Source organism: Leopardus geoffroyi, chromosome C1 (assembly GCF_018350155.1).
Source record: "Leopardus geoffroyi isolate Oge1 chromosome C1, O.geoffroyi_Oge1_pat1.0, whole genome shotgun sequence".
Taxonomy (NCBI): Eukaryota; Metazoa; Chordata; class Mammalia; order Carnivora; family Felidae; genus Leopardus; species Leopardus geoffroyi.
Window position 1 is genome coordinate 189144439 of NC_059328.1, and position 25507 is coordinate 189169945.

General features: G+C 35.5%; 1 protein-coding gene and 1 non-coding gene across 16 annotated transcripts in view; one reads left to right on the top strand and one right to left on the bottom strand.

The window, feature by feature from the left end:
* The window catches only part of CARF (calcium responsive transcription factor), an 83401-nt gene that overhangs the window by 2077 nt on the left and 55817 nt on the right, over nucleotides 1-25507 (top strand). For 10 of the 15 annotated variants that reach the window (XR_006713103.1, XR_006713102.1, XM_045480794.1 and 7 more), the window contains exons 2-7: nucleotides 2107-2267; nucleotides 15600-15717; nucleotides 16956-17183; nucleotides 21446-21566; nucleotides 22560-22689; nucleotides 24017-24101. Coding sequence is in view for 13 of the 15 variants with exons in the window: in XM_045480794.1 (XP_045336750.1) it covers nucleotides 15640-15717; nucleotides 16956-17183; nucleotides 21446-21566; nucleotides 22560-22689; nucleotides 24017-24101 (642 nt within the window). In the remaining 2 variants the exon portion in view is untranslated. Of the gene's footprint in view, nucleotides 1-2106; nucleotides 2268-15599; nucleotides 15718-16955; nucleotides 17184-21445; nucleotides 21567-21740; nucleotides 21808-22559; nucleotides 22690-24016; nucleotides 24102-25507 lie in introns of those variants that run through there. The other 5 variants (XM_045480796.1, XM_045480798.1, XM_045480803.1 and 2 more) reach the window with 5 other exon arrangements.
* On the bottom strand, nucleotides 12384-12489 carry LOC123600106. Its single transcript, XR_006713485.1, has one exon. It is a non-coding gene; the product is annotated as a U6 spliceosomal RNA (small nuclear RNA).

The following is a 25507-nucleotide window of genomic DNA, read 5'->3' on the forward strand; positions in this document are numbered from 1 at the left end:
TGATGTCTTTGATGTTTTTTCAGTAGTGACTTGTATCATACTTGGTGTTCCCTCTATGCAGTATTTAGGGTAGTTAATGCTTTTACTTTGAGTGGTCTTTTTACATTTTTTTTAATGTTTATTTATTCTGGTGGGAGAGAGGGACAGAGCTCTAGAGGGGAAGGTCCAGAGAGAGAGGGAGACACAGAACCTGAAGCAGGCTCCAGGCTCCGAGCTGTCAGCACAGAGCCCAATGCGGGGCTCCAACTCAAGAGCTGGAGATCATGACCTGAGCCGAAGTCTGACGCTTAACCATCTGAGCCACCCAGGTGCCCCTGAGTGTTTTTCTTAGAACGTTAACTTCAAGCTTTTTGTTCTTGATGATTTCCTACATGATTCATTTACTGTGGTCCTTGTGAAGACATATTGTTATCTAGAAAATCACAGCTTAGAAGATTTGTGTCTCTTTATTATAGTTTTCTTTTTTCAACATATAATGGCATGGTATGGTAAGATCTGAAGACTGTGTATGGGCTTTGCAGTGCAGTTTGTTTTTTGGGTTTTTCCAGCTTAGTTTTGAATCTGAGCTCTAATGCTTTCTGTGATTTTAGGCAAGTTACTTGACAGCTTTGGCTTTCTTCTCTATAGAGATAAAGATCCAACTGTTACTGTGAGGATTAAATGAAATAATCTGTATAGCTCTCAAAAAGCATAGAGGTAAAAAGAGGTATTATTTACAGGGTAAGAAATGGGTAGATACCAAGATTATAGGCAAGTTTATAGAAGAGGGCAAACCTTAGGTAAAAGAGACATTGTGAACACTAGCTTTAAATTTGTTTAAGTGAAAAGTTAAAAATAGGTTATTGTTTATACATATTTGCATACATTTAAATTTTTGACTTAACACATTATAACTTTCCAAATCCACCTATAAAAATATTTGTGAACTAGGAGTCTTGATTTAATTTTTGACACCACTGATTCATAGTAATTTTATATACATCATAAAAGGAGCATAAAAAGAGCATTCATTTACTTTAAAAGACAAGAATAATTTTATTTTCTAAAGTACTTTTGAGCAACATTTTTTAATGTTAATAAGTTACAAGATCTGGCACTGATATTGAATATATTTCAAGATCCTTTAAGTCTTAGGATGCTAACAAGGTACCTAGAATTAGGAAAATCTTTTAAGACTAAACTAAAAGTGGTTTCATCCTTCAGTTACCCTGTTTGGGGATTTATTCTCATGTAATTGGTTTTAACAGATACATGTTATTATGCAAAAGTCTTTAGAGGAAACTCAACAAAATAATCAGTTGTTAAGACAGAATTACCTCTAAAGTTTTGAATAAAATTCCTGTTGAACAAAATCAAAACGGTATCCCAAATAAGGTCCACAGAGATATGAGTGACTGCAGTCTGAATAGTCTTTTCCTCTCTGCCATGCATTCAATATTTATAAACAATAAAATTCCCCCTTTCCCTATAAAACATCAAACTTCTAATTTAACAGTTTTCTTCCTAATCTTTGCTTTTGATATAAGGTAAAATCCACTTTTCTAACGTGATGTGAAACATTCTAGAAAGCAATTTGCCAGCAAAATGTGTGTGCTCTGAACTCCAATCATAAACTGTGTACACATGTAATACTTTCTTCTTTGTTCTCTTTACGTAATCCCAATACTATTTGCTTAAGAACTAACTTTGTCAAATCAATTCCATGATTTTATAGAGGGTGTAGTTTGGGGAGGGGAACCTTTATTCTCAAGCTTTTATGGTTACAAAAAGTGCCCTGTTAGTAAATATTTCATGGGAGAAATGTACTTTACTGGAGGTCTTTGTTTTAGTAGTAGGTATAGAATGTGAGTTGAAACAAAACCTCAGTCCAAATCCTTGATTTGGACTGAGGAAACTGAATCACACATTAAGTCATCTACCCCTGGACACATGCAGTTATCTGTAAAGTCAGTCCTGATCTTTAGTTTTCTTCAACTGAGTCAATTGATGGTTCTACTGTACAGGGCTGGTTATGGTTGTTTTATAATAAAACCTGCATAACAAAATCTAGTAGTTTTCTTTATGTGTAGAAAAAGAAAATACACATTGAATACCTTCTCATTACAGAAAGAATGCTGCTGTGAAGACATAATTATAGCTCTCACACAAATGAAGCCTATCATGATTTAGTGTCCCTGAAAGGAAGAACTTCAGTGGACAAGAGAGGGCATTTCTGGCAATAGTAGAATGCTTGAGGCCTGAGTTTAAACTTGAGCGACTGCCTGAAGGTAACACTTTTATTTCAACTAATTGAAAGTAACAGCTGTATAAAAGTTTGTACCTATTACATATTAATGAAAAGTCAAATTGCACTTTGTATATAGGTATTTCATTCTATTTGTATTTACCAGTTGGAAGAAAGCATTTTATACCTAGCTACTTGATATCTTCATCCTTAAAAACTTCACTTTGACGTAGTTAATTGAAAGCTATGGATGATAATTTCCAGCATGTACTGACATTGAAGTTAGTTGGGAAAATGTCACCCTGCAGTTGTCAGGGTTGAAAAGTGTAATGCAAAGTGATGGGGCAAGTAAGGGAGGAAGGAGTAATACTTTTGCTTCATTCAGATTTTGTCTTTTGAAAAGGATGTCTGTAACGTAGAAATGTACTTTCAGCCTCTGGTTCAATAGTAGGTTAGTCAATAGATATTGAAATCCATTTTTCCATGTAGAAACTATTTTAAGTAGTATTTTCCCAATGTAACACAAAAAAACTTCTTTAACCTATCGTGTAGATAAGGAAAATCTGAAAGGAAAATCTTGAGTTTTGAGTTCCCAAAAGATAGTATAAAAAGAAATTATTTTTGGCAAAATCTCAGTGTGAGCAAAGCCCTGAAGTAGGTGGTTTATGTTTGACAGTGTTCCTCTGTTAACAACATCCCCACCATCATCCTGTCCTCTTCATTGCAGCATTTAGCTCAGACCTCTGCAAAATCCCTTTTACATGTTCTGAGCTTCAAGTGTACTTGCTTTCTCATCTCCAAATTAAACTTTGCAGGGTAGCTGTTCTTAACTTTTCTTAAAGGAAGAAATCGATCCTTACATAAATTTACACAAATTTGTTAATGGCTGATACTCTGTCCAGAGTTTTTTCTTTTTAACAAAAAATGCTTATTAACTCCAGTGAAAATTTCAGCTAGGGTAAGAGAAAGTAAATAAAATGAAAAAAAAAAAATAGGCCAATAGGGTTAATTTGTGATGGGATCAGGGCAGCTGTTAGGAAACTGGGAGTAAGTTTTTAGAATTCTTTCCCCTAAACTATTTGCACTTTGCACTTCTTCTTCCCAAGCTCCACTTTTGAATCTGTTTGCAGAATGTTTTCTCAGTGACTGCAGTGCCTGCAAGATTAGAACTCTAGCTTTTTCATGGGATCAGAGATGTTTAGATTGTTTACAGGAGGGCTTTGGAGCTTTAGGGACTGACTGTAATTGAATTTCAACCAAGAAAAGTTGAGAACAATAATGAACAAAGAATTTTTTTTACCATCTAGAATTTGTTAACCTATCAGAAAAAAGGAAAAAGATTTAAAGCCATGACTAATGAAGGAAGGAAGGAGTTTTGTTATTTTGAAAGAGTTCCTATAGTAATAATAAAGAGTGGGCTTTGGGATCAGCACCTGTAGGCTTGAGTCCTTGCTCAGCCACTTAGTGTATTTGTAATCTTGGGAAAGTTACTTCATTGCCTGAGTTTTATTTCCTTTTATGTAAATTGGAGCAAGTAACTGAATCACTTGCTGTTGTTGAAAGGATTGTTGAAAGAATTATATAAAATGACAGATAGAAAACACTTAGCATAGTGCTTTACCATAGTGCTCAATAATTGATAACCTTGAGCAGTGAGCCTCAATTTCCTTTTCTGTAAAATGGTGATAATAGGTTCTACATCACAGAATAGTAGAGTGATTATTAATAATCCTAGCTAGTAATTAAGTATAATAAACATTCAATAGACATTAAATTTTATAGGTATGACAAATTCATAATCTTCATCTATTTTGTCATTGATAGTGCTTCATATTTAAACTCAAAAAACTCTCTAAAATATTTCTTAATATTGATGTCATCATATTTAGCCAGTGAATATTTCAAAATATTTAATTTGCTTTAAAAAATTAAATTGTATTCTGGGGGCGCCTGGGTGGCGCAGTCGGTTAAGCGTCCGACTTCAGCCAGGTCACGATCTCGTGGTCCGTGAGTTCGAGCCCCGCGTCAGGCTCTGGGCTGATGGCTCAGAGCCTGGAGCCTGTTTCCGATTCTGTGTCTCCCTCTCTCTGCCCCTCCCCCGTTCATGCTCTGTCTCTCTCTGTCCCAAAAATAAATAAACGTTGAAAAAAAAAAATTTTTTTTTTTTTAAATTAAATTGTATTCTGGACACCAGTTATTACAGTTTTAATACATCTCTCAGTAGGACTTCATTTTCAGTTGAATCTAACATAAGAATTTTCTTTTTGAATAGTATTCTTTTATTTTTCTACTCTATACATTGGAAGTCAGTCAATAAACAATAAATGAATTAAAAAATTTTTAATGCTTATTTATTTTTGAGAGAGAGACAGAACGCGAGTGGTGGAGGGGGTAGAGAGAGAGAGAGAGAGAGAGGGAGACACAGAATCCGAAGCAGGCTCCAGGCTCTGAGCTGCCAGCACAGAGCCTGATGCAGGGCTTGAACCCACGAACTGTGAGATCATGACCTGAGCTGAAGTCGGACACTCAACCGACTGAGCCACCCAGGCGCCCCAACAATAAATGAATTTTAAACATTATCAGGAAAATCAACTGTTAAAAACAAAAATCTTAGAACTGGGTGGGATCTTAGGGATCATCAGGACCAACTCTTCATTTTAAAGAACTAGAAATTCAAGTTCAGAAAAGTTCGGTTTGGATATTTTTCATCAAATCTAGACTGACTCCATGTACTCTACTACATTTATGAAATGTGTAAATTTTTAAATAATACTGAAATGAGAGTCTATTAGGCATCTTAAAGTATACAATTTTAAAATTTTTTCAAAGACTGTATAGAAAAGTATATTTAGAAGTTTAATACTGGGGCACCTGGATGGCTCAGTCGTTTGAGCATCTGATTTTGGTTTAGGTCATGATCTCACAGTTTGTGAGTTCGAGCCCTGCACTGGCTCACTGGTGTCAGTGCAGAGCCTGCTTCAAATCCTTTCTTCCCCTTTCTGTCCCTCCCCTGCTCACCCTCTCTCTCTCAAAAATAAATTAAACCTAAAAAAAAAAAAGTTTCATACTAAGCCCAGATAAGTTTTGATTATATCAATTAGATGACTGGTGTTTAACAGATCTTTGCCCTAAAGAACCAACGAATTTGGGGCACCTGGGTTGCTCTGTCCAACTCTTGATTTCAGCTCAGGTCATGATCTTGTGGTTCATGGGTTCAAGCCCCGCATTGGGCTCTGCGCTGATAGCACATAGCCTGCTTGGGATTCTCTGTCTCCCTCTCTGCCCCTCCCCTGCTTGCATGCTTGCATGTGTACGCTGTCTCGCTCTCTCTCTTTCTCTCGGTCTCTCTTTCTTACTCAAAATAAGGCTTAAAAAAATGGGGTGCCTGGGTGGCTCAGTCGGTTTGGGGGTCCGACTTCAGCTCAGGTCATGATCTCACAGCTCATGGGTTTGAGCCCCACATCGGGTTCTGTGCTGACAACTCAGAGCCTGGAGCCTGCTTTGGATTCTGTGTCTCCCTTTCTCTCTGTCCCTACCCTGCTCATGCTCTCTTTCTCTCAAAAATAAAATAACCATTTAAAAAAAAAAAAAAAGAACCAACGGGTTTATATTTAGATAGGTGAAATTTTGGCCTTCATTTGCATGATTATAGGTAGTAAAAATTATTTATTTAACACTGAACAGTGTATTGGGAACTGCATGATGCCCTTTGCATACATTATTTTATTTAGTCTTTATAACAACCCTGTGAGGTAGAGGAATATTATTCCTATTTTGCAGATGAGAAAACTAAAGCTCAGAGTGGTTAACTAATTTGACAAATAAGCGTAAAGTTGATTTTCAAATTCCTACCATATAACTACGGAACAGTTCAACTATTTTATACAGTTTTACTAACAAAACTCTGTTTTTATTTGAAAATTTAATGAAAATATATTTTCTTGTATATCCTAATTCCAACATTGTCCAAATTGTGGTAACTTAACCTAAAGTTTCAAGATAATTTTGGAATTCATGTACTGTTATTTGTTATTGGCTTTAGTTTACATTCTGTTTTTTTTTTTTTTTTAAACTAAAGGACTTTATTTTTTTGCATAGTTTTAGACTTACGGAAAAATCAAGCAGGGTATACAAAGATTTCCATATTCTTACACCGCCCACTTCTTTCCTCTACCTGCTAGCACACAGTTGTCTCTGTTGCTAGCATTTCGCATTAGTGTGGTACATTTCTTTCTTTTCTTTTTTTCTTTTTTTTTTTTAGGTTTTATTTATTTATTTTGGAGGGCTTGAGCTCACAACCCTGAGATCAAGAGTTGCATGCTCCACCTACTGAGCCAGCCAGCCAGGCACTCTTAGTGTCCTATATTTCATAAAGTTAACGAACCCATATTGATATGTTATTATGAACAATAGTTTACATTAAAGTTCACTATTTGTGTTGTATATTTTTATAGATTTTGACAAAATCCATTTCAAAATGTCATGTACCCACCATCAGAATTGTTTCATCACCATAAAAATCTCTCAACCTCTGGCAACTATTGATGTTACTGTGTCTATACCTTTTCAAGAATGTCATATATTTGGGGTGCTTGGGTGTCTCAGTCAGTTCAGCATCCTACTCTTGATTTCAGCTTAGGTCATGATCTCAGGATTTGTGAGTTCCAGCCCCATATCAGGTTCTGTGCTGACTGTGCAGAGCCTGGTTGGGATTCTTTCTTTCCCTCTGTCTCTGCCCCTCCACTGCTCGTGCACTCTCTCTCTCAAAATAAATAAAATTAAAAAAAAAAAATTTTAAATGTCATATATTTGGAATCATATAGCCTTTTCAGAGTGGCTCCTTTCACTTATAAGTATGTATTTAAGGTTTCTCCATGTCTTTTTGTGGCTTAATAGCCTTTTTTTTTAATTGAAGTATAGTTGACATATAATAGTTTCAGGCGTATAGCCTAGTGATTTGACAATTAAAAACATTGCAAAATGCTTACTGTGATAAATGTAGGTACCATCTGTCATACAAAGTTATTACAATACTATTGACTGTATTCTCTGTGCTGTACTTTTTATCCTCATGACTTTTCTGTGGGTGTGACTTGTTTTATAACTGGAAGTTTGTATCTTCCAATTGCACATATAAGACAGGTCGCAGGGCATTTGCCTTTCTCTAGCTAGCTGTGTATCTTCTTTGGTAAAGTGTTTAATTCAAATATTTTGGCTACTTTTTATTGGGTTGTTGTCTTATAATTAGGTTGAAACAGTTCTTTACAGAGTTGGAATACAAATTCCTTTATCAGGCATGTGTTTTGCAAATATTTTCTCCCAAACTGTCATGAGCAAAAGTTTTTAATTGTGATGAAGTCCAACTTGTAGACTTATATTTCATGCTTTTTGAGTCATGTTTAAGATATTTTTGCCAAACCCAGGCACCTGGGTGGCTTGGTAGGTTAGGCATTCAACTCTTGATCTCGGCTCAGGTCATGATCTTGCAGTTCATGGGTTCAAGCCCCAGATTGGGCTCTGTGCTGACAGCGCAGAGCCTGCTTGGGATTCTCTGTCTCTGTCTCTCTCTCAAAAATAAATAACTAGACTTAAAAAAAAAAAAGATATCTTTGCTAAACCCAAGCTCACAAAGATTTTCTCATATGTTATCTTCTAGAAGTTTTATAGTTTTGCAGGCCATGATCCATGATTCAAGTCAATTTTTTTTAATATGGTTTGAGGTATTGGTCAATGTTTATTATTTTGCATATAGCTATTGTTTTAGCTGCATTTGTTGAAAAGACTGTCCCTTTTCTCTTAAGTACCTTGGCACTTTTATCAGAAAGCAATTGACTATATGCATGGAGGTCTGTTTCTGGATTCTTCTATCTCATTGATCTATTTGTCTTTACACTAATACCATACCATCTTGATCATTCTAGCTTCATAACAAGTCTTGAAATCAGGTAGAATTCCAAATCTGTTATTCTTTTCCAAAGTCGTTTTGGCTGTCTTAACCTTTGACTTTTCATATGAAGTTTAGAATCAGTTTGTCAATTAAAAAAAAAAAAAAAAGGCCTGCTGGAATTGGGATTGGGATTGTAGGCAATTGATTGTAGATCAGTTTGGTTATTTTAACAATACTGAGTCATCCATTGCATAAACACGCAGTATGTAACTTTTATCCTTTTAGGTCTTCTTTAATTTCTCCCATCTAAGTTTTATAGTCTTCAGTGCATACATCTTCCATATATTTTGTTAACTTTATCCCTAAAATTTTCATATTTTTTATGCCATTGTGCTATTTTAGGTAGTTGGTATCATACTGTATTTATACAAAATTCTAACTTAGTCTCCACATTGGATTTACTTAAAGCCAATGACATACTTTGTTTGATGAGATGCAGTATTTTTATTATATGTTGCTGGATTTTGTTCACTGAGATTTTATTTAAGGCTTATTTATATGTTTATGATTGTTTCAAAATACTCTTATTTCTCTTTAGATATGGTGAGGTCAACGAATCAGGAGGTGATTGCCACTGAAAATTAAGATAGTTTATTACTCATAGTTCCAAAGAAGAGGGTAGGCATGACACATAGGGCCACAAAAGAAAATATCAAGGTCAGTAGCAGGCACAAAGAAGATATCAAATCCTGGATATCATCACATGATATAATTTCATCTACAGTATTATTCCCGTACCTAAAAACACACCAAAAATTTTTTAAATAAATCTCTAGTCCACATTCATATTTTCCTGACTGCCACATATACATAACACACACACACACATACACACACATGTATATACTTATATATGTATATGTTTTTTTCTTTTTGGTAATAAATTTAAAAAGCTGAGGTGAAATTCATGTAACTTAAAATTAATCATTTTAGATGAATAATTTAGTGGCATTTTCTACATTCACAGTTTTATGTAAATACCACCTCTATCTAGTTCCAAAATATTTTCATCAACCCCAAATAAAATCTTGTGCCCAATTGACAGTTTTTCCCTATACTCCTCCCACCCCCCAGACCTTTGTCATCTACTAACCTGCTTTCTGTTTTTATGGATTTAACCCTTCTGGATATTTTTATATAAATGGAATTATGTAATATATGACAGTTTGTGTCTGGCTTCTATCACTTAGTATGTTTTTGAGATTCATCTATATTGTAGCATGTATCAGTACTTCCTTCCTTTTTATGGCTGAATACCATTTATAAGGGCATAGCACATTTTATTTATCTGTTCATAAGCTGATGAAAATTAGAGTTGTTTCCACTTTTGGTTCTTTTTTTTTTTTTTTTTCATTTTTTAACACTTACTCATTTGAGAGAGGGAGAGCATGAGGAGGGAGGGACAGAGAGAGAGGGAGACACAGAATCCGAAGCAGGCCCCAGACTCTGGGCTGTCAGCACAGAGCCCAATGCGGGGCTCATACCCACAAAACGTGAAATCATGACCTGAGTTGAAGTTGAATGCTTAATCGACTGAGCCACCCAGGTGCCCCTCCACTTTTTGGTTCTTATGAAAATTGCTGCTATGAGCGTCCATGTACAAATTTATGTTTGAACACTGATTTTCATTTCTTTGGGGTATATACCTAGAGTGGAATTGCTGTCATATGGTCATTCTATGTTTAACTTCTTAAGGAGCTGCCAAACTTCTGCACAGCACCTTCACCGTTTTACATACCCATCAGCAATGCACGAGGGTTCCAATTGCTCTATATCCTCATCAACTCTTGTTTTCTTTTTTAAAAAAATATGTGGTTGGAGCACCTGAATGGCCCAGTCGGTTGATCATCCAACTCTTGATTTCGGTTCAGGTCATGATGGCAGGGTTGTGGGATTGAGCCCCACATCGAGCTCCCTGCTGAGCATGGAGCCTGCTTGGGATTCTCTCTCTCTCTCTCTCTCTCTCTCTCTCTGTCCCTCTGCCCCTTTCCACCACTCGTACGCATTCTCTCTCGCTCAAACAAAATAAATATAGTTATTCTAGTGGGTGTCAACTGGTATCTCATTGTTGCTTTTTTTTTTTTTTAATTTTTTTTTTTTCAACGTTTATCTATTTCTGGGACAGAGAGAGACAGAGCATGAACGGGGGAGGGGCAGAGAGAGAGGGAGACACAGAATCGGAAACAGGCTCCAGGCTCCGAGCCATCAGCCCAGAGCCCGATGCGGGGCTCGAACTCACGGATCGCAAGATCGTGACCTGGCTGAAGCTGGACGCCCAACCAACTGCGCCACCCAGGCGCCCCTCATTGTTGCTTTGATTTGCATAATCCTGATGACTAATGACCATAAACATCTTTCCTTTTTTTTTTTAATGATTATTTATTTTTGAGACAGAGGGAGAGTGAGCACGGGGAAGGGGCAGAGAGAGAGGGAGACACAATCTGAAGCAGGCTCCAGGCTCTGAACTGTCAGCACAGAGCCCCACGTGGGGCTGGAACTCATGAACTGTGAGATCATGACCTGAGCCAAACTCAGACGTTTAACCGACTGCGCCACCCAGTCGCCCCTTCTCTCAGTTTTTTTTTTAAATCTTAAAGTATCTTTCTCTCCCCCTGCTTTGTGAAAAAATAGTTTTGAACATATATAATCATATACTGATTATCACTTTTTTTTTTTAATTCTCATGACTTCCACCATCGTTGCTACTGAGTAGTCTGCTTTCTATCTAATGTCAGTACTCTGTGGGTGATCTGATCACTCTAGCTACATTTTAATTTTTTTTTTGTTTATTTATATGAGAGAGAGTGAGCTCCGTGCAGGGTAGGAGCAGAGAGAGAGAGAGAGGGAGATACAGAATCCGAAGCAGGCTCCAGGCTCCAAGCTGTCAGCACAGAACCCTATGCAGGGCTCAAACTCACTGAACCATGAGCCGAAGTTGGACCTTGACAGAGCCACCTGGGCACTCTGTCTCTCTGGCTACATTTTAGATTTTGCTTTCTCTTTAGAATTTTGTGCCTTTACTACACTGGGTGTGGATTTCTTCTGATTTATTTTGGTACATTTTGTGCTTTATCTGTGGATCCATGTATTCAGTTTTGAAAAATTGATAGCCATTATCTCTTCAAATATTCTCTGATCCATTTTCTCTTTTCTGTTTTTCTGAGACTCCAGTTATAAATTTACCATGCTTATTCTATTTTTCCTAGTTTTAGGTCTCTCTTTCATTTTTTTATATCTTCTGTTTTTCCTATGATGCATTCTGGGTAATTTTTTAAAAATCTGCCTTCTAATTTAGTAGTTCTTTCTTCTGCATCTAACCTTCTATTTAATGTTTCCAACTTACTTTTTTTTTTTATTTCTGAAAGTTCTGTTTGGTTCTTTTTCATATTAAACTTTTCAGTCTCTTGTTTGTTTATTCCTGTGATTCACTCATGTTTATTTCTTTGAACGTTAAATGATAACTTTATGTTCACTATTAGATTGTCCCAATACTTGAAGTCCGTAGGGAGTGTCTTTGGTGTTTTTGGCACTCTGATTATAAGCTTATATTTAATATTAATGTGGAAGGAAACTAATGCTTTGGTTGGGTTTGTGTTCCTCCAAATAATAACTCTATTTGTTTGTACTAGAAGCCAGGCTAAACTATTGTCTCAGGACCTTTCAGGTTCCTAGTCCTATTTTGGGAGTTTTTGAGTTCTCCTCCCCCAGGAGCTGCTTATCTAAGCCTGGGTTTCCCAACCATAAAACCTGTGTATTATCACTGCTCTTGCAGAAATTTGCCTCTTTGCTTGTGCTTATTACTTGGGTTTTAGCTCACAGCTTTTGCTTTTTGTTTTGGAGGGGGAAGAGATATAAGGGAGAACAGGGGGACCTTTGATTTTTGTTACTTCCTATAGTAGCTCCGTGTAGCACAAAATATTCTGTTTTAGATCAACTTTGTATTTTTATGTTTTCTAGCAAAAGAGCCTTCTATATTATCTAATCTGCTATATTGCCATTAGTGGGGCTTTGTTTTTATTTTATTTTTTTATTTTTTATTTTATTTTTTTATGAAGTGTAGCTTTTTATTTTTTTTATTTTTTTTCAATATATGAAATTTATTGTCAAATTGGTTTCCATACAACACCCAGTGCTCATCCCAAAAGGTGCCCTCCTCAATACCCATCACCCACCCTCCCCTCCCTCCCACCCCCCATCAACCCTCAGTTTGTTAAAAATATGGAACGCTTCACGAATTTGCTGTCATCCTTGCGCAGGGGCCATGCTAATCTTCTCTGTATCGTTCCAATTTTAGTATATGTGCTGCCGAAGCAAGCACTTTCTTTTTATTTTATTTTATGTTAATTTTTTTAATGTTTATTTTATTTTTGAGACAGAGAGAGACAGAGCATGAATGGGGGAGGGGCAGAGAGAGAGGGAGACACAGAATCAGAAGCAGGCTCCAGGCTCTGAGTCATCAGCCCAGAGCCTGACGCTCGGGGCTCGAACTCACGAACCGTGAGATCGTGACCTGAGCTGAAGTCGGACGCTCAACCGACTGAGCCACCCAGGCACCCCTCTTTTTATTTTTTAAACCATTCATAAAACATATTATTCTGAAGTTTTATACGTATCATCTAAAAAATTAAAAACAGAACAGAACCAGAACATTATAAGATAGAATTGCTCTTACTTGAGAGGTAATTACAGGTTCTTGAAATTCTTGTAACAAGTTAAATTAGAATACAAGTGATAATTTAAAATCTTAAAATGAGAGACAATTTTAAGATATAGTTATATATTAAAAATAAGACTGATTTTTAGCCTATTACATTTTATATTTGAGTGGAACTATTTATAATATTATGGAAATATTAAATGGCAGACCTTGTAGATTTTCTGAAATGTTTAATTTTACAAATATATATGTGGATGCTATCACAGAAAAATAAGTATTCAGTGTGTTCAAATATGTACCAACTAAGTCTTAACTACAAGGTATAAGCTTATCTTATTTTTAAGAGAACATTTTTGGGGGGGGGGTGGAAATGATTTTATTTATTTATTTATTTAATATAATTTATTGTCAAATTGGTTTCCATACAACACCCAGTGCTCATCCCAACAGGTGCCCTCCTCAATGCCCATCACCCACTTTTGCCTTTCCCCCACCCCCCATCAACCCTCAGCTTGTTCTCAGTATTTAAGAGTCCCTTATGGTTTGCCTCCCTCTCTGTAACTTTTTTTTTTCCCCCTTCTTCTCCCCCATGGACTTTTGTTAAGTTTCTCAGGATCCACATATGAGTGAAAATATATGGTATCTTTCACTGACTGACTTATTTCACTCCGCATAATATTTTCCAGTTCTATCTGTGTTGCTGCAAATGGCCAGATTTCATTCTTTCTCATTGCCAAGTAGTATTCCATTGTATGTATAACCCACATCTTCTTTATCCATTTGTCAGTTGATGGACATTTAGGCTTTTTCTATAATTTGGCTATTGTTGAAAGTGCTGCTATAAACATTGGGGTACAAGTGACCCTGTGCATCATTACTCCTGTATCCCTTGGTAAATTCCTAGCAGTGCTATTGCTGGGTCATAGGGTAGATCTATTTTTAATTTTTGAGGAACCTCCACACTGTTTTCCAGAGTGGCTGCACCAGTTTGCATTCCCACCAATAGTACAAGAGGGTTCCCGTTTCTCTACAAACTCTCCAGCATTATAGTAAGAGAACATTTAAAAAAAGTTTTTGTTTGGGGAGAGAGAGAGTTCAGGGGCGGGGTGCAGAGAGAGAAAGAGAGAGAGAATCCTAAGACAGAGAATCCTAAGTAGGCTTCACACTGTCAGCATGGAGTCAGACTTGGAGTTTCAACCCACAAACAGTGAGATCATGACCTGAGCCGAAATCAAGAATCCAACACTTAACTGACTGAGCCACCCAGTTGCCTGATAAGGCATAATTTTAAATTAGGGTTTAGGATGATTGAATTATTATATATCCTGGTTGTTATGGTGGTTACATGTGTTAAAATCCATAGAACTACACACCAAAAAAGAAAAAAGTTCAATTTAATGCATGTTAATTTAAAAATAAAATTTTCAGGGACCTCTGGGTGGCTCAGTCGGTTAAGCATCCTCCTTCGTCTCAGTTCATGATCTCACAGTTCGTGGGTTCAAGCCCCACATCAGGCTCTGTGCTGACAGCTCAGCTCTCTCTCTCAAAATTAAAAAAATTAAAGTTAAAATTTAAAAGTTTAAAAAAAGAAAAATGTGTGTGTTCTTAAGATTCTATGCAGTTTATTTTAGAAGTTTTTCAGTGATAGTCTTAACTAGTTTCATTTTGTCCTTACTCCAATTTTGAGACTTAAAACATCATTCCTTTTAGCTAATAGAGAATCCAGTATTCACTATGATATATTAGGCCAGGGTTTCTGAACCTAAGCATACTGACATCTTTGTTGTGGGGGCTGTCCTGTGCATTGTAAGATATTTAACAGTACCCCTGGCTTATATTCTAGTAGCACTTCCCTGTCCATTTTGACAACCAAAAATGTTTTCAGACACTGCCATATGTCCTCAGTGGACAGTAGTGTGTGTGTGTGTGTGTGTGTGTGTGTGTGTGTGTGTGTGTGTAGAGACAAAATTGACACCAGTGCTAACCACTGTATTAGGCCTGACTGGCTCAGAATTTTTGGAATATATATTTCTTAATTTTCAAAGCTTGGCAAGCCAGTATTAAGTGGTATGATGTATATTATGGTAAGAGCTATGTTTATATAATCAATATTTACACCAAAACATCTTTTCTAAAATTATCTAATGCTACAGTAGGGCATTCCCAATTCATAAAATTAAGACCTTTATTTGTATTAAATCTTTGTAAAATGAGAATTTTAGAAGTATTTGAAAGGGTGAACAGTACCTGTCACATAGCAACAATCTTATAAAAAGTACATGAGTGTTATTAAGGGTAGGATGAGAGAACTATACAATGGTAATTTTTGCTCTGTCTTGAATGTATTCTGGTGCCTTGGCAAGTCATTTAAGGAAATGTTTATTTTCTTAATCTATAGAATGGAAATGATTTAACCTAAATTGTTTTAACATTTTTTTTTTTAATTTTTTTTTTTCAACGTTTATTTATTTTTGGGACAGAGAGAGACAGAACATGAACGGGGGAGGGACAGAGAGAGAGAGGGAGACACAGAATCGGAAACAGGCTCCAGGCTCTGAGCCACCAGCCCAGAGCCTGACGCGGGGCTCGAACTCACGGACCGCGAGATCGTGACCTGGCCGAAGTCGGATGCTTAACCGACTGCGCCACCCAGGCGCCCCTGATTTAACCTAAATTGTATGGGGTAACACCATAGGGGAAATGAGAGATTTAGTTAAGACAAACATTCCATAAAAATGTTGTGTTTTAAACAGATATTTAAATTTTTTCAGCTATTAAATAATAAAAGAAAATGGAATTGAATATATCAGCATGGAACAGTCTAATGATTCATTAAGAGTCAACCATAATGATTCTGAAGAATCAAAAACAGATTCTCAGGTATTTGAGGTAGGAATTCAACTGGGAACTTTTTTCCATTACATTTAACAACTTTTTAATGGATAAGAAATAGTGTCATATTTAATATATTCATGACTGTTAACATTTATCCACAATGCTATCATATATTTGATTTAATAATATAGAGCTTTACTCAAAGTAGTATATTCATAAAGATCTATATATAAAGAAAAATATGTTGAATTACATATCAAGTTGTATTCCCATGTACAACTTTATTTCAGTAAAATTGAAATAAAATATAAAAATCAACAATTTCACTTAAAAACTGCTTTCTATGTTAGTCTGTGTGAATTGACAACTCTTACAAAAAATAAAGAGGATAATTAACTGAAAATGAATCTTTCCATTTTTATTATAACATGCTATTTTACTTTAAGTTTCAGTATAGTTAACATACAGTGTTATATTAGTTTCAGGTGATTCATATAGTGATTCAAGAATTTCCATACATCACCCAGTGCTCATCACGGCCAGTGCACTCCTTAATCCCCATCTCCTATTTAACTCATCCACCCACACTCCTCCCTCCGATAACCATCAGTTCTCTATTTACTAAGACCCCGTTTCTTGGTTTCTCTCTCTCTCTCTCTCCCCTCTTCCCCTCTCCCTCTCCCTTTCTTCCTTTGCTCCTTTGTTTCTTAAATTCCACATATGTGTGAAATCATGCGGTATTTGTCTTTCTCTGACTTATTTCTCTTAGCATTATCCTCTCTAGCTCTACCTATGTTGTTGCAAATGGCAAGATTTCATTCTCTTTATGGCTGGATAGTATTTCATTGTGGATATATAGCATATCTTCTTTATCCATTCATCAATCGATGGACATTTGGACTGTTTCCATAGTTTGGCTATTATAAATAATGCTGCTATAAACATAGAGGTGCATGTATCCCTTTGAATTAGTGGTTTTGTATTTTTGGAGTAAGTACCCAGTAGTGTGATTACTGGATCATAGGGTAGTTCTATTTTTAGCTTTTTGAGGAACCTCCATACTATTGTCCACAGTGCCTGATAAATGTTCTATTTTATTTATTTTTTTATTGTGACATTACGGCAACTGGGTGGCTCAGTGGGTAGAGCATGTGACTCTTGATATCAGGGTTGTGAGTTCAAGCCCTGCATTGGGTGTAGAGATTACTTAAAATCTTTAGAAAAAAAAATTTTTTTTAATTGTGACATTATGTTTTACAAACACCCAAGTGCTTTTTTTCTCTTTGCAAAAGCATCTAACCTGTATGGACTCCAGGGATCCTTCCTTTGGACAAAATGGTTCTCCTAGAATTTTACCCATCACCTCTCATGAAGTAGATAATTCACTCACATCACAGAATATACCAGGGACCCTGACTCAGACACAGACTCTTTCTACAGAACAATTCCATCTAGTGGACCAAAATGGGCAGCCTATTCAATATGAACTTCAGTCATTGGGGGATTCTAATGCACAAATGGTGAGTATATTTTATAAATAATAAGTTTTACCCTATTTAGCAAATGTATTAACCTTACTAATTTCTTGAAACTTGACTTACATTGCTTTGAAAATACTATTTCTGTGACATTTGTTTTTAAGTTATGTGAAGATTTTAAAAGATTTCCTTTTAGAACTACTAACAGTACATTAAACCAATACTTCCCAGCCACTATGTCTAGGCATGATGTGACTTTGAGATTAGTTGGAAATGTGTCATAACCTGTAACTAGTGCCAGAGTTTACATGTAACTTACATTTATTTTTGTATATACATTTGAATTCAAGGTTATTGCTTTATCCACATCTCAGTCACTAACTTGCATGCCATGTGCCACTGTGCTTTCTTGAAGCAAAAGAAAGCTATGGAAGTACCAATGATATACTGGCAATCAGACATACCTTGGTAATGGGCAGATATGTGTGTGTCATGTGAATAACAATGTATAAAGATGAAATTCCTGCTTTAATCTATTAGCTAAAGTATTTAGGATTAAGTTTATAGTTTGAGTAGAAGAAATAAAAGATGGTTTTGATTGAAATGAGAGAATTACTGAGCAAAACTTCTCAGTTGCTCTCTGATTAATAAGAATATCCTTACATTAGTAATAATGTGAAGAATAATGTATTTCTTGTTTACCTGTATTTTTAAAATTTTCTACAATGGGTATAAATTTCATAATAAAAATTATTTTAAAAATTATAGCTTCAGGGGCGCCTGGGTGGTGCAGTCGGTTAAGCGTCCGACTTCAGCCAGGTCACGATCTTGCGGTCCGTGAGTTCGAGCCCCGCGTCAGGCTCTGGGCTGATGGCTCAGAGCCTGGAGCCTGTTTCCGATTCTGTGTCTCACTCTCTCTCTGCCCCTCTCCCGTTCATGCTCTCTCTCTGTCCCCAAAAAAAAAAAAAAAAAAATTATAGCTTCAGTTATAAATTATACCACAGGTGAGCAACCATTTTACCTAAAATTAATCCCTGTTTTGATTCTAGTCTGGAGAATTCTAGAGTTATTCTATTTCTATTGTATGAAGGGCTATCATTTTACACATGGTAGTTGTCTTAAACACATTAAAGTCACTTATTTGAGTCTAAAAAGTGTTAGAGTTCCCATTCTCTTTGTAATTGTATTAAACTTTGTGTACAAAATGATCTTAAAGATGATTTTACATTGTTTGGGGTAGGAGATGATAGGGGTAGGAGAGAGTTACCTGAAGCTATGAAATGGGAAACCCATAGCATGAAGCATGGAAATAAATGTAAGACACATAGAGTATAAAGAACCAAAGATTAGAAAGTGGTGATGTTTGGGGAAACTTAGTGGAGCTTTTGGGGGCTTTGTTTTAAATAGATTTTAGTTTTTAGAGCAGTTTTAGGTTCAAAGAAAAACTGAGCAGAAGGTACAGTGATTTCTCATAAAGCCCCTGCCCCTACACACACATAGTCTTACGCATTTTCAACATCCCCCACCAAGTGGAGCTTTTTTAAAGAAATGACTTTTTTTATATGATTTTTTTTTTTTTTTAATTTTTTTTTTCAACGTTTGTTTATTTTTGGGACAGAGTGAGACAGAGCATGAACGGGGGAGGGGCAGAGAGAGAGGGAGACACAGAATCGGAAACAGGCTCCAGGCTCTGAGCCATCAGCCCAGAGCCCGACGCGGGGCTCAAACTCACGGACCGCGAGATCGTGACCTGGCTGAAGTCGGACGCTTAACCGACTGCGCCACCCAGGCGCCCCATATATGATTTTTTTTAATGTAGAAGTTAATCAAGGAACTAGTAAAGCGTCTGTAGTGGGTGAATCTGTAACACATGAGGAGGCTTTAAAGTGAAGCAGGGAAAAAAAAATAAAGTGAAGTAGGGATGGTATTTTGGATTTATTAGGAATATTGTATAGTACACAAAGAACCCAGTAAATATGACTACTTATTAGCCAAGGTTTTCTGATAATATTCGTGATCTGCCTCAAATAGAATGTATTGCAACAGATGACTTTTCAAAACGGTTTTGTTTTCATAGCAAAGATTAAAGATAATTGACTTTTTTTTTAAATAGGAAAAGTAATATTGTCACCATTATCAAATTACATGAACTGAAAATAGTTTTTTAGCTACTGAGTAGAAAAAGCTAAGAGGAGGAGGAGGAGACTCTTCTCTACCATGCATAGGAAATATATTTTCAAAATTAAGAAGATATTCCACAGATCATTTTTTTTTTAAGTTTATTTATTTTGAGAGAGAGCAGGAGCACAGAGGAGGGACAGAGAAAGAGAGGGAGAGAGAGAATCCCAAGCAGGTTTCATGTGGTTAGCACAGAGCCCAACATGGGGCTCAAACTCATGAACCGTGAGATCATGACCTGAGCTGAGATCAAGAGTCAGACGCTTAACCAACTGAACCACCCAGGTGCCCCCCACGATTGTTTCAATTATGATATTTTCATATGATTAAATTATAAATATATGTGTTTTGTTAGGATTTAGTAATAACCATAGCACTATTCTTCTCTAAGAATAAATGAAATATTTTTCACAAATATTTAATCTCATTTAAGGAGGAAAGTATTTATTTTTAAAATAACATATACTTTATTTTACTTTATTTTGTTTTTTAAAGTTTATTTATTTTGAGAAGGACAGAGAGAGCAAGCAGGGGAGTGGCAGAGAGAGAGGGAGAGAGGGAGAATCCCAAGCAGGCTCTGCACTGTCAGCACAGAGCTCCGTGTGGGGCTTGAATCCATGAAACTGTGGGATCAGGACCTGAGCTGAACTCAAAAGTTGGACGCTTAACCAACTGAGCCACCCAGGCTCCCCTAAGGAGAAAATAATTTAAAACCATGTTATTACTGTTGCCTTTTAAAGTCCAGCAGTGTTTTTGTATTATTTTTGCATTTTTTAAGTTGAATAACATGATCAGATAATGGGAAGCAGTAGTTGTTTGAATTTGGGTTTGAATTTCAACTCATCACTATGTAACTTTGTGTTATTTTGCATGAGTTGTGTAACCTCTTGTGACAATTTCCTCAAGTATAAAATGTATATGCTTCATATACATGTGATAAGGATTAAATCTGGTAAGGCATGTAAAGTCCTGCTATTTTGTATGCTCTCAACAAATGTAAAGCAATTATCATCATCAGACTTTACAATTGCTTTTTCATAATGAATTGGTAAAAGGTATGGCAAGATATTTTTCTCTCAAGAAACGATAAACATTAGGAGAGGGTATCAACTACTACTCTTAATTTCTGGGAAATGTTTATGATTATATTTAAAGCATTCTACCTTGTTGAAGTTTTTTTTTCCAATTTAATTTTTTCTCAAATTAAAATTTTTTCAATTGACCCTCTTGAAATTAGGACTACAGTCTCTCTCAGACATCAGCAATGTTTTCATGTTTTATATAGCAAAAAGGCAGTCTTGGAAAGTGGGTTGTAATGATTATGAAGAGTTACTTGTATTAGGGAGAACTGAGGCTAGTGGACTTTGGGTAAAAGAATAACACTATGTCAATAGAGGAGTAGTGTGCTAGGTAATAGAGTTTACACAGTGTCCCAAAAGTCTGGAAATATAGGATAAACTTATTTTCAAATAATGTATTAGTTTTATGTTCAGATGATAGGCGTTAAAGTGTTTTTCTTCAGCTTCAAACACCCTTTTCATTGACCTCTAAATTTGAAACAATGGATTCAATTGTTAAATTGAAGGAAAAAAGTAATCTATGATTTTTCCTATATTTTCAGACTTTTGGGGCATTCTATGGTATTCCTCATGGGCCAAGATAGGATATATATATATAAATTCAGAGATATAAAGATAAATTCTGTTTAATTAGACATCTAACAAGGTACTGTTTTTACATGTGACAAATGATTCCCACACAAATAATTCAAACACATAGGGATATAATACAGTAAGGAGAAAAAAGTAAATATATTAAGTCCAATCAGAGCCTTGTTCATATTACTAAGTAATTAGACCTCATCCAAGTGTAATAATTAAGAGCATAGGTGGTTAAGATCATAGGACATATGGCTAAATTCCCTGTTTTGAAACTTGGCTTTACCACTTACCAGGTGTAAGACTGGAAAAAATCTTTGTGTACCTCAGTGTTTTCATGTATAAAATGAGGGAAATAAATAGTAACCACCATAGAGGTAGGCATGTCTTTAATAATTTATTTAATAATAATTCTGTCAAATCATTGCTGGCTTATGCATTTCATTTTTTTTTTTTAATGCTTCCAAGATGATTGTTCCTAGCCCATCAGAAAATGGACAGGTGCTGCGTGTAATTCCATCTACCCAGACAGGAATGGCACAAGTAATTATTCCTCAGGGGCAACTTGTGGATGTGAATAGCCCTCAGGGTAAGTAATGTTGGGATATAGGGGATTTTAGATTTAAAAAAATGTATATTCCAGAAAATCACCTCATGAAAGTCAGTGCTAATTGGTCTCTTTGGGTAAGATTTTGAACTGAATAATTAGAAAAAGTTTCTTAGCCCAAATAAATTTCAAGTTCATTTTTCAACCCCTGTCTAGGTTAGCTGTCTATTTCATTTTGGAATTCTATGAAGCTGGTTGACTCTTGCTTCCTTCCAAATGACCAGTGAGCATAATAAATTCTTCTTAATTATAATAACAGTAATAATAACAGCAACAATAACAAGAATATAATGTTAATAGCTACTGGAGAAATTTTTACTTTTGTATTTTTATCGATACTTTTGTTAGCCATGTGACTCATTACTCTTTTGTTTAACTATTCTTTTCATCCTTTTTGCTGTTTCCCTCTTTGTTCCTTCAGATTCAGAAAGGAGAATCATGCTCCCCATTTTTTTTAATTCTTTACCTATTTGGTTATATCCCTGTTAGTTCTTGTCTTTTGCTTCCCTTCCTTTTCTCTTTTCTAACACCATAGCTACACTGTTTCATTGTTCATTCATAGCTAATGATTTAGAGTAGATATTTTTACCTTAGTGTTATGATTCTTTGTCTTTGTTAACAGTTAAAACTTAGAGAAAAGAAAGTTTGCAGAAAAAAAATAAACATGGCTTAGAAATGAGTTTTATATTTTCCCATTACATTATGAAACAATTAACATAACAGTTCTACCACTTTTATATCCTAGCTGTTCAATTTAAGCTTCAAAAACTTAATTACAAAATTTCAGTAGTCAGTATTATAATTTGAAACTAGTTTATTAGAGAAATTCTCAATAAAGCGTTATAAGTTTTGTTATCTTTATCTTTAGAGCACATCTTGCCTTTCCTATTTCAAATGTATGAGTTCTAATTAGTTAACTTGTCATTGTCTTATTCAAGATATTGATGTTGCTTTGTTCTTTTTATTGCTGTTAAGATGTCTCTGAAGAGAAACCCGGTGACAGAAACTTACCAACCATAAGAGTGGATGTTCTAGCAGACAATACCAGTAATTATACTCTTCATCCACAAGCATCCCTCACATTGCCCAAAAAGACCGTGGCCAGGTGAGTCAGTGGGAGAGAGAAGTTCATCTTTTGAATTCATCATGGAGATCTTTTTTGAAATTACCACATCTAAAGCTGGCTGGCTATAGAAAAGATCAGACATTCAGGAAATAGAATAAACATTAACCTAATTATCAAATATCTTTAATTATTTTAATGGCATCTTGGCAACAAGGAGGCTATCCTAGAAGCTATAGTGTCTGAAGTATTACCTTTCCTCAGTGACACTTGCCTGTTATCTTTTGAAGCAATCTGAAAATATCTGACACTCATAGGGTTTTTAGAATTAAAAAAAAAAAGAAAGAAATATCCATTCTAGTTCCTAAAATCATCTCTTATGCATTTAATTCCTCTGTGGTAAAGTGTTTAAATGTTTCTTATTAATATCTATTTCAGCTTTTATTTTTGCCTTAACATTGTTTATAATAATTTAGGGAAATATAGATATAGGTTTTGTATTATTTATTTTCTTTTAACTGTTTATGAAAATATTAAAAACTAACACAATGTTTATGACATTTAGTCTTAGAACTTGACATAATATCATGTTAACTCTTAAAAAATCACCTAATGACATTTAGTCTTAGAACTTGACATAATATCATGTTAACTCTTAAAAAATCACCTAAAGATGTTTTATTCATTTTTTTGTAAATGAAAAAAAAATTATATAATGAGAAGACAGCAAAGTAAGCGTTGAGGGAGATATATAAACCACTTAAATTTATTGGGACTACAGATATTTGGAAGAAGAAACTTAGGCCTTTGCTTTAGCAGCTAATAAGATGGTAATGTTTAAAGAAAATTAATACATCCATCACTCTATCATTATTATTACAATTTTTTTAAAGATTTTATTTATGTATATATGTATGTATGTAAGCAAGCAAGCTCTACACCCAATGTGCGGCTTGAACTCATGACCCTGAGATCAAGAGTCACATGCACTACCAACTGAGCCAGCCAGGTGCTCCTACTATTACAGTTTCTTTTCTTTTCTTTCCTTTTCTTTTCTTCTTTAAGATTATTTATTTTGAGAGAGCGTGCATGAGCAGGGGAGGGGTAGAGAGAGAATCCCAAGCGGATTCATCTGTGAAGCCAGATGCAGAGCTTGAACCCATGAGCTGAAATATCATGAACTGAGCAGAAATCAAGAGTCCAACACCCAACTGACTGAGTCACCCAGGTGCCCCTACAATTTCTTATTGATGACCTCAATATATTGTCTTTAACACTGGCTAAGGGGATAAAGCAGTTGAATGTCATGTGTGTTTGTGTGAATGCAACTTACAATATGTGTTTATATACATATTCTTCCTTTTCCCAGAATGCTTGAAGAGCCCTTTCTGGCTCCTCTCCAGCCACTTTCTTCTAACACACCTATGTGGGCTTGCCGTCTTAGGAGCTGTGAGGTGAGTTAAAGATAATCCTTACCTAGATTCACTAAATTGATTGTAATGCATCCCCAAATGTCCACTTTTGAGTCCAACTAATGGAGACTATCTGTTCTGTAATTTTTGTTCATGTGTATGCTAACTCTGATCTCACCTATTCTTTTATTCCTTAGAGATTTTAAGCTCTGTTGAAACAGAGATCATACAGATCCCTTCATGCTTCACTATCATGTCTTCTCTTGCAACTCTTTTCCTTTGTCTCATGAAACTTCGCTATCATGTTTCTCTACTTTTTATCTTTTGACCATTCCTTCTCTTTCTTTGCTTGAATTTATTTCTTTTCATGTTCTCAATGGAAATTCTTTAAGTTAAACTGTTTGACCTTATTTATCTACACTTTATCTTTTGAACTGCTGATCAACTTTGCTAACTTTCGACTCTCACTTCTATAAAAATATATATCCAAATATATATCACTGATCCTTTAATTGTTGCCTTGCTCTTGTCTCAGATCTCCAGCTACTTTCTTGTAGCTTTACTTGAATTTCACTTCGAATTCACCATATGCTAAACTTAAATTACCATATCATAACTAGCTGTACTTCCTAAATCCCTTGTCCCTGTAATGACAAATACCATTTCTTTAGACATTCCAGCACAATATTTTAGACTAATTTCTTTCTTTCCCATATTCAAGTAATCACTTGAGTCTCACAGTTTTTCCTTTAAAACCTCTCTCTTCTTTTTGTGAGGCAGTTGGGGCTGCCTCTTCCACAGATCTTTGTTATTTCAAACTCAATTACAGTAACAGCCTTCCCTCTAAGCTCCTTGACTCTTCCATTTCTGGTCCCCACTGTCTAGTTTTCTAAAACTACCTGGCTTTAAATATTGCTTTCATTATTTTTTCTCACTGCCCAACAGGTTCAGTGTTATTTTTTCCATATCATTTACCACTATACATAACTTTTAAGGTTTTTCATTATCTGGTATTACCTTATCTTGTCCTATTTTATTTACTACTTTTCCTCTACCTCATCTTTTATTCTTGTTAGCGTACTCTTCCTACTTTGTACAGACACTTCAGAATCTTTCTTTAACTCTGCCTTCACTTGTCTTTATTTCCATTTCCTAATATGTTTTCTTTTCTTCTGTTTACCTTTGTAACCATTCTTCAAATCCCAGTGCAAGTTCTATATATCTTTTCTTTAAATAATCTAATGATTATTTTAGCTTTTATATATCTCTTTAAATTCTTTGGTATTTATTATCATTACCATTATTTTTTTAAAAATCTTTTTTTAAAGTTTATTTGTTTATTTTGAGAGAGAGGGCACAAACAGGGGAGGGCAGAGAGAGAGAAGGAGAGAGAGAACCCCAAGCAGGCTCTGCATAATCAGCATAGAGCCCAGTGTGGGGCTTGATCT